The sequence below is a fragment of the Lutzomyia longipalpis genome, chromosome 1 (assembly GCF_024334085.1).
Source record: "Lutzomyia longipalpis isolate SR_M1_2022 chromosome 1, ASM2433408v1".
NCBI classification, from domain to species: domain Eukaryota; kingdom Metazoa; phylum Arthropoda; class Insecta; order Diptera; family Psychodidae; genus Lutzomyia; species Lutzomyia longipalpis.
Window position 1 is genome coordinate 19431443 of NC_074707.1, and position 18704 is coordinate 19450146.

The window sequence follows — 18704 nt, forward strand, 5'->3', positions numbered from 1 at the left end:
CTACATTGTCCGACGTATTGGTTCCCGTTTAGCTCTTCTGATTTCCTTCTTTATTGGATTTGTCGCATTCCTTGGAACGGGAATTCACTACTACCTCCACTATAGCTACAATTTAGATTTAAATTCAATATCTTGGTCTTTCCTGATCTTCTTCGCCATCTCAGTTATTGTCCCAACAACGGGTCTCAATAATGTTTGCCTAAGTATTCCTGCATTAATTCTACCACTAAAAATTCGTGGAAGCGTCATTGGATTTGTGCATGTTCTATCATTTGCTCTTGCAGTGTTTTTTATGCATTTCCATTTGTATTTAGTGGAAATAATTGGGAATTCTACAATATTGATGACTTACAGTTTCTGGTGCTTTTTTGGAGTCATTTTTACATTCTTCTTCATTCCTGAAGTAAAGAATTTAACCTTTGCAGAGATTGTTTCAGCTCTTGATCAAAAACTTCCTAAAATATTCAGAAATTCTTTGTAATTTCTTTTATTTTTAATTAAAGGGGATTGTTTTAAAATTTATCGAAGAACTTTAAGATAAAAATATCCAAAATAAAAGTTCTACTTAATTATAATTACGATAATTACTAAAATAAATGCGAGTTATTGACCCCCAACACTTGAGTCCCATCCAAGAAAGTGACAATTTTACCAATGCCTGTGATCCCTTTTAAAGGGGGCTTGTGTTTTCTAGGTCCAGTCCCAGTTGTCCTGCCACAGCCGCCGGAGCCACATTCCATCGGAGGGGTGCTCGTCTCCATGCCCAACGTGTGCTCTGTATGTATCGTTCTTAAGTCTCTCAAAATATCTCTATCTCTCCCCCTATCACCCACCCTTGTTTTATTTTAATCTACAACCACCTACCCCGACCTAGCCCCCTGCCCCACTAAAGATCTAGATAGAAAGCGCGAAACGAAATCACCTAGGATTCGTTTCAAAATTTAAATTAAAAAAAAAAAAGAAAATTCGCGCGTGTTTAGTAAACTGATGAGGGAATCCTTCTTTTTTCTGTTTTCTTATAATTTTATTATTTCCCTTTACTTTATCCTCCGTATATATATTTTCTTTTATTATGTATTAAATTAATTTGCTATATACTTTCCTTCTCAATTAATTTTTTCCCATCACAGGGACGTGAACAAGACATTGCGCGCTTTATTCATGCCACAGACGAGGTACTTTGTCCAACAATTATCAATGTTGTAACAATTAACTCTTGCTGTCTTCCCTATGTTTTATTTTTGATTATATATATTTCATTGTATACTTTTTTAAACCTTTTTAGTGCGAAAATTAAAAATAAAATCTTTCCTAAAACAATGAATATAAAATTTGCAAAAATAGTTGCACAGCATTAGAGAACACAAACCTTTAGTTTTTCATGAATAAAATAAGAATTAAAAAAAGAACTTAATAATTTGCTCGAAGAATCAATTTAAGAATAAAAAAACTTTTTATTTTCTCTGTTGTGTAAATATGTGGATATGTCATATATGGTTAGTTTTATTTGTCCTTTCTTCTTCATTTTCTAAATGAAAAAAAATCTTTCAATATTCTTGAGAAACAATGCAAGAAGCAAGAAAATATTGCAACTAGAACAAAATCATTCTTATTCCATTTTCTCATGTGCTTCAGTGTATGATTTTCTTAAACGCATTTTGCGAAATTTCGCGTTTAACAGTGCGCAAGAAAATAAAGGAATCCGTGTGCTATATATAAAAGAAACAAAAATATACATATTAAGAGAATATAATGGATGTTTGTCCCAAAGTATCTTGTATGTGTGTTTTATCTATCAATCCTCTCTCTTCTTTGATGTACAACAACAACAAGAAAATCCACCTTAGTTCTCATTTCTCTTTTAGTTCACTATCCCACCCCCGCCCTCCTCTCTTTTGTTGTATCTAATACATACCACTTTAGTTCTTATATTTAGTCATTTTGTGAAACTTCATTAACATCAATTAGACGAGATGATAATTATGCAATAGATCCAGAGATTATTTAACATTTTAATTAATAGACACTCAATAGACTCCGCTCTCGACACTCTGTGAAAAGAGAATTTATCAGATAAAATACTGGTAAACACCTCATGACGAGCTGGACTCCTCACAGGAGGAAAAGAAACTCCAACGCCAATGCTTTTCATACCAATTAGGCAATGAGATTAGCCTACAAGCTATTTTTGTGTTGTACCTTGCTGGAAACCTTGTCAATTAATAAAATATTTTGAAGCAATTATTCTTTATTATTTTTATTTCTGTAAAATAAAAACTTTTGAATTTGAGATTTTTTTCCAGAGTTTTTTTTATTTTAAATTTCATTTTTTTTCTCAGTGCAAAGGAGTTTATTCATTTTAAATAGAAAAAAAAGACATCAGACGATGAAAAATATTTAAAAATTTTAAGAAGCCTTAAAGAAAATTAAGACAAACTTTCTATTTTTCATTAAGGTATTAAAAGAAAATAAATTGTCCTAAAATGTAAAAGCCACGCCCCCATATTATCTCATCTTCTCTTTATATGCATAAAGCATGCTTCTCTGCGTCGACTAATGATCTCTAATTTTATTTAAATAAATTATAACATTTTATTTTTCTGAATAAATGAAAGCTTATCCTTTTTAAAAAAAACTCTAAGGAACTTTAATGACGCATATGCTTCAGTGGCTTTAGAAAGTTAAATAAATATATAAGAAACAATTTATGCGTCTTTTTTTAATATTTATTCATTTTTAGAATATATTTTTTTTTAATTCCATATAAGTATAAAATCTATAAAATAAACGATCTTTTCATGTCTTCTTAAATATTTTTTGGTCTTCTTTAAGTACTTTTGTGTAGTGTGTTTCTTTTAAAGAATTCAAATTAACCCCTCAATGAATAAACTCTTTTTTAATTCACAAGTAACTTTACAATATTTAGAATTAAATTCATTGGAGAAATTAAAAAAAATAAATTTTTGTTTTTTGAATTAGTTTATTGAAGAAATTCTTTAAAAAATAACAAAATTTTAATAAAGAAAATAGTTTTTAAAGATCTTTTTAAAATGTTAATTTATCGTTGTAGTTTAATTTTAAGTTATTGAAAAAGCAATTTATTCAAAAACTATTCAAATCATTTTTAAATTTTATTCAGATCCTTAAAGTTCATTACGGATGCTAAACAACAATCAATCCCTTAACTTTGAAAAATTTCCCTACATTTTGTTTCATCACAATCTACCCCAAAAATGCAGAATCCTCGAGGGGTTCAGCCAGGGGGTAGACAAAGTCCTTTTTTACCCGAACACAGCAAATAATGGCCGACGGTTTGCAGAGAAATTAAAGGAAGAAAATGACGTCACTTTATTTCCAAAAAGTGCATCAAAATTTTTAAAATCAGTTTTAGTGCATTAATCTTCGTGAGACACCCCTCAAAAGCTATCAATCGATAGAATATTAAATTATCTATCCAGTGGTGGTGGATTTTTTCAGATTGAAGCATTTTCCTGGGTGTCTCAGCGAGTGAGCAGTGAATTCCTATGGAAATAGAGTTTTTGTCTACCCCCTGGGTTCAGCTAATCTCTTCCCCATGAAGAGTGTCTCTGTAAAATTTGCTGTATATAATACTTGTTTTTGTATATTCTGTTAATTTAGTTTCCCTACAACCCCTCCTTAGTTTGTCTCTACTATAAAACAAATGGCACTCTTTCTTCCAATCTCTCTCTGTCTTCCTCTGTCTCTCTCACTCTATGATTCATCTTCCCATATGGATGAGAAGAAGGGAATCGTGAGACTTTTTATCAATGTTCTTTAGATGTATAAAAAACGCATTTCCCGCGCAATTTTGTCAAATATTCCTCAAGCGCTCAGTTACCACTCCAGTGCACTTAGAATTCAGCCATTGTTTCAGATAATGACTGCCACGGTGGAGACTGTGTCGGAGCAACTGGATCTTGCTCCTATTATGCCCTCCGAGAAGGTGGTCACGGCTGTGGCGAGATCAGTTACCCTTTCAGATGCAGACGTAGGTGAGTGCTGCTCTACTGTTACTGCTTAATGTTTACTGGAACATCCTTCTGAACTAAATGATTATTTTTAGCTACTGCAACTGTCCAGGTTGCAAAGCCAAAGTTAGTAGGTCCAGGGAGTGAAGGCGATCGAAGCGGTGAAGGTGAGGATGCAGGAGATGAGCTTGAAGACGGGGAGGACTTCTGGCACACTTCTGTTGGGAAATTTAAATTTGCTCTGGATTCCCTACCACAGCAGTTGCAGTATATTCATCAACTGCTAAAGGTACAAAGAGACTTTAAGGGCATAAATTTCAGATCTAATCTTTCCCTCTACGCTAGGAGTTACCAAACATCGAGAAGCCCGACATTCTGTACAACATGCTACAGTGCTTGAACATTCTAGCTCTTCATGGAGATGCTCTGTCAAAAGCAGCTCGTGATCAACGGGGATTCTTCATCTGGTGTCAGGAGAATTTAATAATAAAAAAGTAAGGACGAAGATAGTTTCTATATAATCCTGCTCTAACAATTCCTCTTTCCTGCAGCCTCTGGGATTTGTGCAATGCCGAACATTCACACATTTGTGAATCAGGAGTACCACTCCTGCTTCACTGCATCACCCTTCCACATGGATCTGATGTATTTTGGCGTATTGTTCAGGAGGCTTTTCACGATTCAGACTGGCGAGTTCGTTTCACAGCAGTTGAGCGTGTAACCGTCATTACGCGCTTCATGGACTCAACGCCGTTGCGTTCAGAAGTTGGTTTGCAGACTGCTCTTGCAACGGCTTTCTGCCACCTTATTGCAAGCATGGATGACATTAATGTGCACGTTGCACAGCGAGCAACTCTCTATTTGGGAACAATTCACGATAATGCCGTCAAATCTCTGCTTTTCTGCTTGGAATCGCAATTCGATCTTTTCATTGTAGATCGCCCTGTTGTCCTACAGAGTGTCTACCAGCTGCATAATTCTCTATCAGATCGGAATGTTCTTGCGTGGGATTTCTTCCTCAATCGCTTTGATACACTCTTCGTGGAGGCACAAATTAATTTGGAAAAGAACGGAGATATATCCTACTTACGCGGTAGGTTCAAGCCATTAGAGCTTCATCAGAAGCTAGCCTGCTTAAGATCCTATTTAAATTTTTTTTGTTGTTGTTTTATTTCTTTTATTAATGCGCAGATTTAAGGAATTCGGAGAACGGCAGCGAGATCCTGTCGTCGAAGATCAGCAAAGCACGCGAAGCACTCAGTCAGTCGGATGGAACAGGGAGTATGGCAAAGACACTGAGTGCTTCATTCGGGCCCAAGTGGCCGTACAAGCGCACCATGTCAGCCCCTGCGAGCATCATACCGCGGCAGGACTCGAAAATGGGTATTCCGCTGACATTTCCATTCCCGAAGATGTTTTTCAGTAATCAAGTCCCCTCCACAACAGAGAAGGAGAAGGTGTACAACCGCCAAATCTCGGCGCCAATCCTCAAGCGGAAGAGCTCACGCTTCGGACTGGGTCAGTTTCTCTCTGGAACTAATCATAGTCACACTTCAGTAGCCACACAGCATTCTCACTTACACCACCACCATTTTGCTCATCCCCATCCGCACCACAGCTCGCACGCCGGCCCCGGCGTTGCGACGCCGGGGGCTTCGCAGTCGGGCTCTGGCACGGCCCCCTCGACGCCAAATCTCACCGCCGCGCACCAGCATGTGTATCAGTTTCCAGCACCGGGCGTCCCAGGGTCCGGTGCAATGGGGGCGCCAGGTAGGTGGCTAGTGCATGTGTGTCTCTCGATCTGGGCCAGTGATGACCACGTCTCGGCAGCTTTGTGGATCCCCACTAAACAGACAAACTACACCAGAGTGGCGTCGCACACTTGAGTGTCTTTCTCGTTGTCTTTAGAGATCCTTTTCTCCTTCTTTTTTGTGTTTATTCTCTCCTAATATTTAATCTATGTTTTCTCCTTTTAATTCTTTGTCATTTCCTTAATTTTGAGGCTCTCTGGATTAAAAGATTTTGCAGATTTTTGTATTTCTTAATTAAATTAGGCGCTTCCGAATTGCGCCTAAATATAGACTAAAAGTCCTTCCAAAAAGGGAAATTATTTAATTTAAAATTCTTTAGCTTAGACTTGTCTTGTATTATTCTAGATTGAAAATCATTAGAAAATAAATTCTTTATAAGAATAAATTTGGATCATCAGGGAACAATCCAATGCTTCCATTTCAGCCTGAAAGTAGACGATAAAATTGAAAATCACCCTTATTTGAATTTTATTATTCAAAATAATTTTTTGAACTAAAAAAAAATTAATTTAAATGCCGTTTTTATTACATAAAAATTTCTAAAGTAATTAACCAATAAATAACTTAATAATAAAGGACAAAACCCGGCGTCTCCTCTGTAATTTCTTGAATATTTAATGACGAAAAAGCTCATTTAATCAATAAATATTTGTTAAAGATTCTAATTTTTTTCTAAAGAATTTTTTAAACTAAAAATTGCAAGAAATTGTCGAATTTCTTGGCATAAAAGGGTTAATTTTCCAAATTTGTTTTACTAGTTTTTTTTTTACTTTGTTGATTTTTAATGCATAAAAATGTCTCAAAAAACTTCGGTTGTCCCAAAAATCGAATGGATTCGATTAAAGGAAAAGTTTTGGATCATGTTACGTGAAATTTCAAGAATTTCCGTTAAGAATTTACATTTCTAGGCAATTTTTGAAGAGAGAATTTGCGAAAAATTCAAACATTTCCTGAGCAAATTTGGGTTAAAAGATTCTATCAGCCCGTGAAAAAATATTTATCTTGAAATTCTAAAATCTGCTTCTGCAAAATTATAAAAAGTTAACCAATTAATTAATCAATCAGTTCTAGAATATTTGTTAAGTAATTAAAATGTAAAAGTTAATGACCATAAAAATGTTCAGAACATCCAAAATTTAATACTTTTGCCCATAAAGATCATCTCTCTATCTCTTTTGCTTTTATTGGAGATTATCTTTTAATTACCTCCGATGTGATTTAGGAATTTTATTACTTTTGAGATTTTTTTTTTTGAGGGAGAAGAGAAAATTGTTGGATGATCCAGAGAGTACCTCTGTTTGAAAAAAAAAAGAAGAATCTTCCTGATTTTGATCTGTTTGTTCTTTTGTGGTGAAAATTCCGCCTCTTTTGGTTCGATGTCTTCTTCTCCATATAAGTATATATTTTCTTGAGAACTTTGTCATCTCTCTCTTTGAGTGTTCTTCTTCTCGGTGTGATTTCGTGACTCTATGTAGGTGTACCTGTGTCTCTGTCAACTGAGCCGGTATGTGATGAACTCTTTAGCCATACACAACAATTCAAAAATGCCAGACAATGGATGTAGAAGAGCAATGAAAATCCGCTTACATGTGCCATTTTATCCCCAACAACATAGAACCTTCTTCTCCTTTTGCCCTCCCTCATATCATCTTGCAACAGCTCTTTCTCCATGATCCCCCCCACGCCCGTCCTCACTCCTCCCTCCTCAACACACAGTAGATGATCTTTTTGCATGCTTTAACGTTAAAATTTAAAAAAAAAAAGAAGAATCTTTTTTTCTTATAATAAAAAAATATATTTACACACAGCACGGAATTTAACGTGAGTTGCGCTTTTTGACACAGATACCACTCAACACGTTTTACCTTTTATCGATGAGATTATCAACGGTGTGTCTCTTAGAAGTGACCTCTTGTTGCTCCTACAGCTCTCAGTGTCACACGTGCACGGTGCAACATATGCATGCCAAAATGCTCAATGATACCTTTTTGTTTGTTCTTACAGATGGGCATTTCCATTCATTCGGTGGGGGTGGTGAGGACTCCCTCTCGGGATGCCTCCAGCGCATTATTGATCTCGAGGAGCAGGATAAGGAGACAATCCATCTGCTTGTCTTCCTGCTCATGCAATTTATGTCGCGTCCCGATCAGGCCTTCCCATCCGATGAGAAGCCCATGGCGAAGGCTCAATCAATTGTCCTGCGTCACCTCTACCTCCTTCTTGGCTTTAGTCAGCAGGAAAAGAACTTCCACCTCTCCCCCACACGCCTACGATCCTCAACGGTTTTCAATGTTTTCCTGGCCAATTTGCCACAGGTGCTGGATCAGAATCACCTCATGGGCTGGTCAATCCTCCCAACAGCCCTCACGGTGCTCCTGTATGCACCGAATCCAATGAATGGTGGTGCACCCCCAACAGCTGATGCCCTCGCCAATCTCTCCTATACCTACTCTCTGTGGTACCTTGAACCGCATCAGCGGAGGAATTGGCTTATGGCAGTGATTGTGGTGCTCTACAAGTACCAATACGCTCAGCCACCATTCTGCACGCAGATCAACAATGTTATCCGCATTGTCCTCAATTGCTTGGAAGCACAATTTCATCAATGCAAAAGGATTCCCGCCACAGTCATCATGGATCCCGTGCCATCGAGATCTCGAGGTAAAGATCTTTATTCTTAAAAATTATTAATCATTGTATAATTAATTTAATTTTTTTTTTGCATTAATTGGAGGGTGATTAATCCCTTTCCGTTCAATGTGGAATTTTAGCTGTGATCCTTTCTTTTTGTATACGTACAATTTTTTGGCATTTTTTTGGGATGATTTTGCTCAACTTTTCATTCATTTTATGAGAAGGAAATTAATAATTTTGTCAATCAAAACAAGGTTTTGAAACGATTTATTTGAGAAACTTTTAATAAAATAAAAAAAAAATATTAATTGTCGAAAATGTGTTAAAATTGAGGAATTTTTCGATACAGCTCCTTGTGAAAAATAAAGAAAATTTGAGTTATTTTTATTTCTTTTCCAAACAATCTTAAAATTAGATTTTGTGATAATTTCAAGGAATTCTTGGAAAATCAGAGTTAAAACTGCGTAGATTTTTTTAAAAGAAGTAACAGAAGTAATGTTTGCTCAAAGAGCTTTGAAACGAAATCAATCCCAAGAGAGAGAATAATTCTTTTATAGGATCGAAAAACTATTTCTAACAAGGATATGTCGAATGTTTAGAAATATTTGTTTTAAATGAAAATTTCACTGAAATTAATGAGATTAATGGATTTATAAAAACCAAAATCATGATTTTTTAATTAAAAGGAGTTTATTCAGGCCAGTATGAAAGATGATCCTCTATCGCAGAACAATTTTAACCCATTCTATCTTGTAGAGAATAAAAAAATATTGAAGAATCGCGAGAGAAACTCCCCAAAATCCACTGGGATCACATCGAAAAGTGCAAATAAAAATTGCCAAAAAATGAGAAACATTCCGTCGCCATTTGCAATTTTTGTCGCTCAAAATGTTTCAAAACATTCTCTGTCACTTTTGTTGCGCTTATGGCGCTGAGTTTTTTTTTCATAAAATCAATAAAAATTGCCGATTTTGGTGATAAATGTTTATTGTTTCCGTGTGGGAGTGATTTTTAAGGATTTGTAGGCATCTCAATCAGGTACATCGTGCTGGATGAGCCCCAATTTGGTGAGATAAAAGCTTACATTTTCACTTCGGCCAAAACATAAAAAGAGATTTGTTTTCATATTCAAGGCGCTGGATCTGTGAACCTTCCTCAGCTGCTTCACTAGAATCCTCTTTTCGCTGGTGCTGCATTCACGATCTTCTCCACAAGGCGTCGTGAGACTTAAAACTGTGCTGGCGGAAAAAGTACAAAAATACATAACCTCAATTTTGAAATGACTGAAATGAATTGGACGATTTCCATTGTGCTCTACCAGCATTGCCTTACCGTCAATGAGAATGCCATTTGAGGATCATCAGACAGTACCCAACACTTACAGGTAAGGTTACATTGCGTTACAATGTGAAAAGTCTTTCCGGACAAATGTTGTTTTTCTTGCAGATTTCTACGATGATGCGTGTGAACAACTCAAACATACCAACTTTATGGACTTCAGGGTGGACAAAAAGAATCAAGAGGGGCGTAGTGTACTTGGCAGATATTCTCGAGAAGCGTATGGACGGGGAAGGAGACCCTCTACCAGTGACGAAGATTCATAGACTCTGCCTCGATATTGCCTCCGCTCTATATTTCCACTTCCAGAAAGTCTGAATCTTCCCGATGAGTACCTACAATCTGTACATAGGGCTCTCCTATGCATGTATTTACGAGATTCCGGAAGATTGCTCCACAAGCCAGAGAATTAAGACTATGTTCACACATTTTTTATTTACAACTTTTATTTATTTCCAACTAAAATAAAGTTATTTACGGGACTTCTTGGACTTCTTAACTTTTCAACTCTTTCCTGTCTTCCCGGATAAAGTTTTGAATGTTTTTTTGCTTCATTTCGGTCATTCCGGGCTTCCCTTCGTAGAGTTTTCTTTTCTTGGAGTGTTTTCCCCTAGATATGGGTTCAAAAGCAGGGCGTTTCCTGGACTTTGGTGGACGTTTTGGGTCTACGGGAGTGAAAAGATATATTGCGGCATCTGTGTCATAAGCTTCAGGTGCTTCCCTTAACCGGAGAAGCTGTTGAGCACCACAAGGGGAGTTGTGTTGTGGACTTTGTCATCAATGTACGGCTTTTTGGGTTAAAATTAATTCCTAATTCAACGAATCTGAAAAATAATAGAGAAATTGAGTTCTGGGGACTTGCGAGAAGTTTCCCGGAAACTCACCTTGAATGTCAGTCAAAGTGTGCCCTCGTGGGAGTCTCGCTACTTTCCACGAAAACTGCTCCTTGCAACGATTAGACAGCCGTGTGGAAGAAGTGAAAAACCCCTTTATTACTTTTCCTCTTCTTGAGATTCATTGCCTGGAAGGGGTTCCATTATCTTCCGTATCTTTGCAAAAGGACGCAAATGTCGTGTATGAATGAGTGAATGCAGCACCAGCGAAAAGAGGATTCTAGTGAAGCAGCTGAGGAAGGTTCACAGACCCAGCGCCTTGAATATGAAAACAAATCTCTTTTTATGTTTTGGCCGAAGTGAAAATGTAAGCTTTTATCTCACCAAATTGGGGCTCATCCAGCACGATGTACCTGATTGAGATGCCTACAAATCCTTAAAAATCACTCCCACACGGAAACAATAAACATTTATCACCAAAATCGGCAATTTTCATTGATTTTATGAAAAAAAAAACTCAGCGCCATAAGCGCAACAAAAGTGACAGAGAATGTTTTGAAACATTTTGAGCGACAAAAATTGCAAATGGCGACGGAATGTTTCTCATTTTTTGGCAATTTTTATTTGCACTTTTCGATGTGATCCCAGTGGATTTTGGGGAGTTTCTCTCGCGATTCTTCAATATTTTTTTATTCTCTACAAGATGGAATGGGTTAAAATTGTTCTGCGATAGAGGATCATCTTTCATACTGGCCTGAATAAACTCCTTTGAGTATTTATGAGTATGGTAAGATTAACGAAGGATTTGTGATTGGATATGTAAACATTCGACATATCCTTGTTAGAAATAGTTTTTCGATCCTATAAAAGAATTATTCTCTCTCTTGAAATGTATCCGTGACGTCAAAAATGTATCCGTGACGTCTGAAAATGTATCCGTGACGTCTGAAAATGTATCCGTGACGTCTGAAAATGTATCCGTGACGATCAAAAATGTATCCGTGACGTCAAAAATGTATCCGTGACGCCTGAAAATGTATCAGTTACGCCTGAAAATGTATCAGTTACGCCTGAAAATGTATCCGTGACGTCTGAAAATGTATCCGTGACGATCAAAAATGTATCCGTGACGTCAAAAATGTATCCGTGACGCTAGAAAAAGTATCCGTGACGCTACAAAATGTATCCGTGACGATCAAAAATGTATCCGTGACGCTACAAAATGTATCCGTGACGCCTGAAAATGTATCCGTGACGTCAAAAATGTATCCGTGACGTCTGAAAATGTATCCGTGACGATCAAAAATGTATCCGTGACGTCAAAAATGTAACCGTGACGCCTGAAAATGTATCCGTGACGCCTGAAAATGTATCAGTTACGCCTGAAGATGTATCAGTTACGCCTGAAAATGTATCAGTGACGCCTGAAAAAGTATCCGTGACGCTAGAAAAAGTATCCGTGACGCTACAAAATGTATCAGTGACGCCTGAAAAAGTATCCGTGACGCTAGAAAAAGTATCCGTGACGCTACAAAATGTATCCGTGACGATCAAAAATGTATCCGTGACGTCAAAAATGTATCCGTGACGCTAGAAAAAGTATCCGTGACGCTACAAAATGCATCCGTGACGATCAAAAATGTGTCCGTGACGCTACACAATGTGACGCCCGAAAATGTATCCGTGACGTCAAAAATGTATCCGTGACGCTACAAAATGTATCCGTGACGCCAAAAATGAATCCGTGACGCCAAAAATGTATCCGTGATGTCAAAAATGTATCCGTGACGCCTGAAGATGTATCAGTTACGCCTGAAAATGTATCAGTGACGCCTGAAAAAGTATCCGTGACGCTAGAAAAAGTATCCGTGACGCTACAAAATGTATCAGTGACGCCTGAAAAAGTATCCGTGACGCTAGAAAAAGTATCCGTGACGCTACAAAATGTATCCGTGACGATCAAAAATGTATCCGTGACGTCAAAAATGTATCCGTGACGCCTGAAAATGTATCAGTTACGCCTGAAAATGTATCAGTTACGCCTGAAAATGTATCCGTGACGTCTGAAAATGTATCCGTGACGATCAAAAATGTATCCGTGACGTCAAAAATGTATCCGTGACGCTAGAAAAAGTATCCGTGACGCTACAAAATGTATCCGTGACGATCAAAAATGTATCCGTGACGTCTGAAAATGTATCCGTGACGATCAAAAATGTATCCGTGACGTCAAAAATGTATCCGTGACGCCTGAAAATGTATCCGTGACGCCTGAAAAAGTATCCGTGACGCTAGAAAAAGTATCAGTGACGCCTGAAAAAGTATCAGTGACGCCTGAAAAAGTATCCGTGACGCAAGAAAAAGTATCCGTGACGCTACAAAATGTATCAGTGACGCCTGAAAAAGTATCCGTGACGCTAGAAAAAGTATCCGTGACGCTACAAAATGTATCCGTGACGATCAAAAATGTATCCGTGACGTCAAAAATGTATCCGTGACGCCAAAAATGTATCCGTGATGTCAAAAATGTATCCGTGACGCCTAAAGATGTATCAGTTACGCCTGAAAATGTATCAGTGACGCCTGAAAAAGTATCCGTGACGCTAGAAAAAGTATCCGTGACGCTACAAAATGTATCAGTGACGCCTGAAAAAGTATCCGTGACGCTAGAAAAAGTATCCGTGACGCTACAAAATGTATCCGTGACGATCAAAAATGTATCCGTGACGTCAAAAATGTATCCGTGACGCCTGAAAATGTATCAGTTACGCCTGAAAATGTATCAGTGACGCCTGAAAAAGTATCCGTGACGCTAGAAAAAGTATCCGTGACGCTACAAAATGTATCAGTGACGCCTGAAAAAGTATCCGTGACGCTAGAAAAAGTATCCGTGACGCTACAAAATGTATCCGTGACGATCAAAAATGTATCCGTGACGTCAAAAATGTATCCGTGACGCCTGAAAATGTATCAGTTACGCCTGAAAATGTATCAGTGACGCCTGAAAAAGTATCCGTGACGCTAGAAAAAGTATCCGTGACGCTACAAAATGTATCAGTGACGCCTGAAAAAGTATCCGTGACGCTAGAAAAAGTATCCGTGACGCTACAAAATGTATCCGTGACGATCAAAAATGTATCCGTGACGTCAAAAATGTATCCGTGACGCCTGAAAATGTATCCGTGACGCCTGAAAAAGTATCCGTGACGCTAGAAAAAGTATCAGTGACGCCTGAAAAAGTATCAGTGACGCCTGAAAAAGTATCCGTGACGCAAGAAAAAGTATCCGTGACGCTACAAAATGTATCAGTGACGCCTGAAAAAGTATCCGTGACGCTAGAAAAAGTATCCGTGACGCTACAAAATGTATCCGTGACGATCAAAAATGTATCCGTGACGCCAAAAATGAATCCATGACGCCAAAAATGTATCCGTGATGTCAAAAATGTATCCGTGACGCCTGAAGATGTATCAGTTACGCCTGAAAATGTATCAGTGACGCCTGAAAAAGTATCCGTGACGCTAGAAAAAGTATCCGTGACGCTACAAAATGTATCAGTGACGCCTGAAAAAGTATCCGTGACGCTAGAAAAAGTATCCGTGACGCTACAAAATGTATCCGTGACGATCAAAAATGTATCCGTGACGTCAAAAATGTATCCGTGACGCCTGAAAATGTATCAGTTACGCCTGAAAATGTATCAGTGACGCCTGAAAAAGTATCCGTGACGCTAGAAAAAGTATCCGTGACGCTACAAAATGTATCAGTGACGCCTGAAAAAGTATCCGTGACGCTACAAAATGTATCCGTGACGCCAAAAATGAATCCGTGACGCCAAAAATGTATCCGTGATGTCAAAAATGTATCCGTGACGCCTGAAGATGTATCAGTTACGCCTGAAAATGTATCAGTGACGCCTGAAAAAGTATCCGTGACGCTAGAAAAAGTATCCGTGACGCTACAAAATGTATCAGTGACGCCTGAAAAAGTATCCGTGACGCTAGAAAAAGTATCCGTGACGCTACAAAATGTATCCGTGACGATCAAAAATGTATCCGTGACGTCAAAAATGTATCCGTGACGCCTGAAAATGTATCAGTTACGCCTGAAAATGTATCAGTTACGCCTGAAAATGTATCCGTGACGTCTGAAAATGTATCCGTGACGATCAAAAATGTATCCGTGACGTCAAAAATGTATCCGTGACGCTAGAAAAAGTATCCGTGACGCTACAAAATGTATCCGTGACGATCAAAAATGTATCCGTGACGCCTGAAAATGTATCCGTGACGTCAAAAATGTATCCGTGACGTCTGAAAATGTATCCGTGACGATCAAAAATGTATCCGTGACGTCAAAAATGTATCCGTGACGCCTGAAAATGTATCCGTGACGCCTGAAAAAGTATCCGTGACGCTAGAAAAAGTATCCGTGACGCTACAAAATGTATCAGTGACGCCTGAAAAAGTATCCGTGACGCAAGAAAAAGTATCCGTGACGCTACAAAATGTATCAGTGACGCCTGAAAAAGTATCCGTGACGCTAGAAAAAGTATCCGTGACGCTACAAAATGTATCCGTGACGATCAAAAATGTATCCGTGACGTCAAAAATGTATCCGTGACGCCAAAAATGTATCCGTGATGTCAAAAATGTATCCGTGACGCCTAAAGATGTATCAGTTACGCCTGAAAATGTATCAGTGACGCCTGAAAAAGTATCCGTGACGCTAGAAAAAGTATCCGTGACGCTACAAAATGTATCAGTGACGCCTGAAAAAGTATCCGTGACGCTAGAAAAAGTATCCGTGACGCTACAAAATGTATCCGTGACGATCAAAAATGTATCCGTGACGCCAAAAATGAATCCATGACGCCAAAAATGTATCCGTGATGTCAAAAATGTATCCGTGACGCCTGAAGATGTATCAGTTACGCCTGAAAATGTATCAGTGACGCCTGAAAAAGTATCCGTGACGCTAGAAAAAGTATCCGTGACGCTACAAAATGTATCAGTGACGCCTGAAAAAGTATCCGTGACGCTAGAAAAAGTATCCGTGACGCTACAAAATGTATCCGTGACGATCAAAAATGTATCCGTGACGTCAAAAATGTATCCGTGACGCCTGAAAATGTATCAGTTACGCCTGAAAATGTATCAGTGACGCCTGAAAAAGTATCCGTGACGCTAGAAAAAGTATCCGTGACGCTACAAAATGTATCCGTGACGATCAAAAATGTGTCCGTGACGCTACACAATGTGACGCCCGAAAATGTATCCGTGACGTCAAAAATGTATCCGTGACGTCTGAAAATGTATCCGTGACGTCTGAAAATGTATCCGTGACGTCTGAAAATGTATCCGTGACGATCAAAAATGTATCCGTGACGCTAGAAAAAGTATCCGTGACGCTACAAAATGTATCCGTGACGATCAAAAATATGTCCGTGACGCTACACAATGTGATGCCCGAAAATGTATCCGTGACGCCCGAAAATGTATCCATGAGAGAGATTTTTTTTATATTGGAATAAAAGTTTGCTAAATTCATGGAATTGGCAAATATTTTGTACTTAGATTTTTAATTTGTATTTTTTAAAGACATTTAATATTAGGTTTTTGGAGATTTAGAAAGAAAATAAGGGAAAACCGGAGATAGTAATTTTGGTTTAAGGAAAAACTAAAATAAATATATCATATTTCAGCAAAGTCTTAGGGCAAGAATTTTACCAAATTTAAAACATTAAGCAAAAATCATGCAAAAGAATTTTTTTTTGTTAAACAATTTAACAAAACCTTTAACAAAAATTAAATCAAAATGATTTTTAGGCGCGTCTCAATTTATGTTTACAGCAATTTTAAACATTTAATTAAACATTCGCAAAAAAGGCGTCATTTTCTTAATTACTTACTCGACCCATAACATCGCGAAAGGTCCGCAGCTTCATTAGGCCAATGGACGTTTTACACCTTCATTTTATTTTTAATTTTCCTTTTGGACGAATTTATCGTGGAGATTGTGAAATTTCTTCTCTAGAGAGTGAGGGTTCGTTAGCTCTTCCGCGCGATACCGCCGTAATGAGTCGATTAATCAGTTTTGATTGCAATTTCGGTCTGGCGGCGTTAATTGTTACAAACAGTTGGACAAAACTCTTAAATGCAACAGCCCCAATCAATTTTGCACCGTGATGTGAGTGCTTTGCCCAATTAGGGTTTTACCTCCTTCTCCTCCATTTTTTTTTGTCTTCTTGTTCCTTTCTTCTCCTTAATTTCCCATTAATTTCCCCCCTCAATGAAGCACATTCATTGTGGGGATTTTTAATGTTTATTTTTATTCAGCACGAGACATGGAAATTTATGTTTTTTTATGTTATACTTTTAATGAGATAAGCGCCATTAAAGCCATTAAAATAAAATTATAGAGAAAATAACATTTTTAGAAAGAAAATTTTATTAAGGATTTCCAAAGAATTTTTTTTTTAAATTATTTTAACTCATTTTATCATATTTACCGAACTTTATTTTTTAACTTAATTTTTATTAGGAATTTGAGAAAAATCATAAAATTTAGGATAGAGAAAATAAAATTAAGAAGAAAATTAAAAGTTTTCAATAATTTAGAGAAAGGCATAGGAAAAGTCGGAAATGTCCTGATTTTTTAAAGAAAATTTAGAGGTTTTCTCAAACTGTTCTAGAACCTTTAATCTTATGAAAAATTCTTACAAATTCCTATCACAATAATTTTGTTCTTAAAATACTGAAAGAAATAATTTTTATTTACAAAATTAAAAAAAAATTATAATTATTTTAAAAAATAAATTAAAAAGGATTGATCATTAAAAAACCAAAAAATAAATCTTTCCTCCCTAGATGTGAGCCAACCATCTTTGGGCACAGAACCCGGTGATGATAAGATTCAGGAAACTCCTCCGGCATCTCCCATCTTGGCACCAGCTGAAAGCTCAAGTTCAGCCCCTCGTGCCAAGACAACGCCCAAAGCAACATTCCGGAAGTATCATGATTCAAGCCTCGAAGCAGATGACACCGAATCTGAACTTGTGGCAATTCCTGAGAGTGATTTATCCGACAGTACTCTCCATGGAAGCAGCGCTCCTGGATCCTTTGATGATCCGCTGCATTTTGAGGAGATCTGTGCCCCGTTAAAGCCTGAAATCCTGCGGAATAAGGCTACAGCACATGTGACAACGGCTAATCTGGCCACAGCTCACGTGGCAATGTCAACACTCACTCCTGGAGATCGTGTTGATGAGAAGACGGAGATTACAACGTCCCGGAAGACTCAGAGGACAATCTTTACGTCTGGAACGAAGATCAATGAGCCAGTTGTGCATAAGACAACAACACTGGAGTCAACGACGGTTGCAACGACAAAATCATCCGTTTGCACTGTTCAGGATGGCGTGAAGTTGCTCGTAGCTGCAGGTCAGGCCAAGGAGAGAGCCATCCTCAATCCTCCAGTCTCCGTACAGAGAGCCGTTGTTGTTACCCAGAGTACAGCGAGTATTAAGGATACGCAGAGGATGCAATCAAATGGTTCAGAATCTGATGGGAAGAAGGTGAAGAATGGAGGGTCAAGTAACTGGACAGAACAGCCTGCACCTTCACCCACTCCGAGAACTCTGGGCAGGCAGAAGAGGGTTGTTGAACCGAGTATTACCCCTGCAAGTACACCAACATCCAATGCTGGACTCCCATCACCATCTGGAGAGGATTCCAAGGGCAACAACTCCAAGGCGATCAACAAGCGTGGCTTCAAAGTTGTCGATAAGCCCGAAAGCTTCGGGTCACCGGATTCTCCGCTCTCAAAGATGAGTATCATGACGCAACCATCGCAGGACAGCAGTGATAGTCTCCTATCTCCAAAGAGTATTCAGCAGTTGGAGATTCCAACTCCAGAGCGGCTTCTTCCGATCGGCCAACACGGGAAGGATGGCATTGCTCTACTAGCTGAACGGGTCAGAGAAGCCCTGACGATCCCCGAAGTTTGTCACATCAAACAGGATAGTTTAGAAAAATCAGACGTAAGGATAAGTTCCATAAGGCCTCAAACAGGCTTATAAGTCTCCTTTCTTTTAAATT

The 18704-nt window shown here is 38.1% G+C and overlaps 1 protein-coding gene and 2 long non-coding RNA genes across 3 annotated transcripts in view; 2 read left to right on the forward strand and 1 right to left on the reverse strand.

Moving 5' to 3' along the window:
• LOC129796135 (protein unc-79 homolog) overlaps nt 1-18704 on the forward strand; it is a 36559-nt gene that overhangs the window by 14687 nt on the left and 3168 nt on the right. The window contains exons 10-19 of the mRNA XM_055837896.1: nt 695-777; nt 1131-1175; nt 3884-4013; nt 4085-4278; nt 4335-4483; nt 4541-5082; nt 5181-5372; nt 5436-5507; nt 7805-8461; nt 17475-18646. Coding sequence (XP_055693871.1) covers nt 695-777; nt 1131-1175; nt 3884-4013; nt 4085-4278; nt 4335-4483; nt 4541-5082; nt 5181-5372; nt 5436-5507; nt 7805-8461; nt 17475-18646 — 3236 coding nt within the window. The remainder of the gene's footprint in view (nt 1-694; nt 778-1130; nt 1176-3883; nt 4014-4084; nt 4279-4334; nt 4484-4540; nt 5083-5180; nt 5373-5435; nt 5508-7804; nt 8462-17474; nt 18647-18704) is intronic.
• On the forward strand, nt 9189-10254 carry LOC129796213 (uncharacterized). The gene is made up of 3 exons (XR_008751187.1): nt 9189-9501; nt 9568-9818; nt 9881-10254. It is a non-coding gene; the product is annotated as an uncharacterized LOC129796213 (long non-coding RNA).
• Nucleotides 10234-11375, reverse strand: LOC129796220 (uncharacterized). The gene is made up of 3 exons (XR_008751188.1): nt 10990-11375; nt 10657-10923; nt 10234-10596 (listed from the first exon to the last, which is right to left on the reverse strand). It is a non-coding gene; the product is annotated as an uncharacterized LOC129796220 (long non-coding RNA).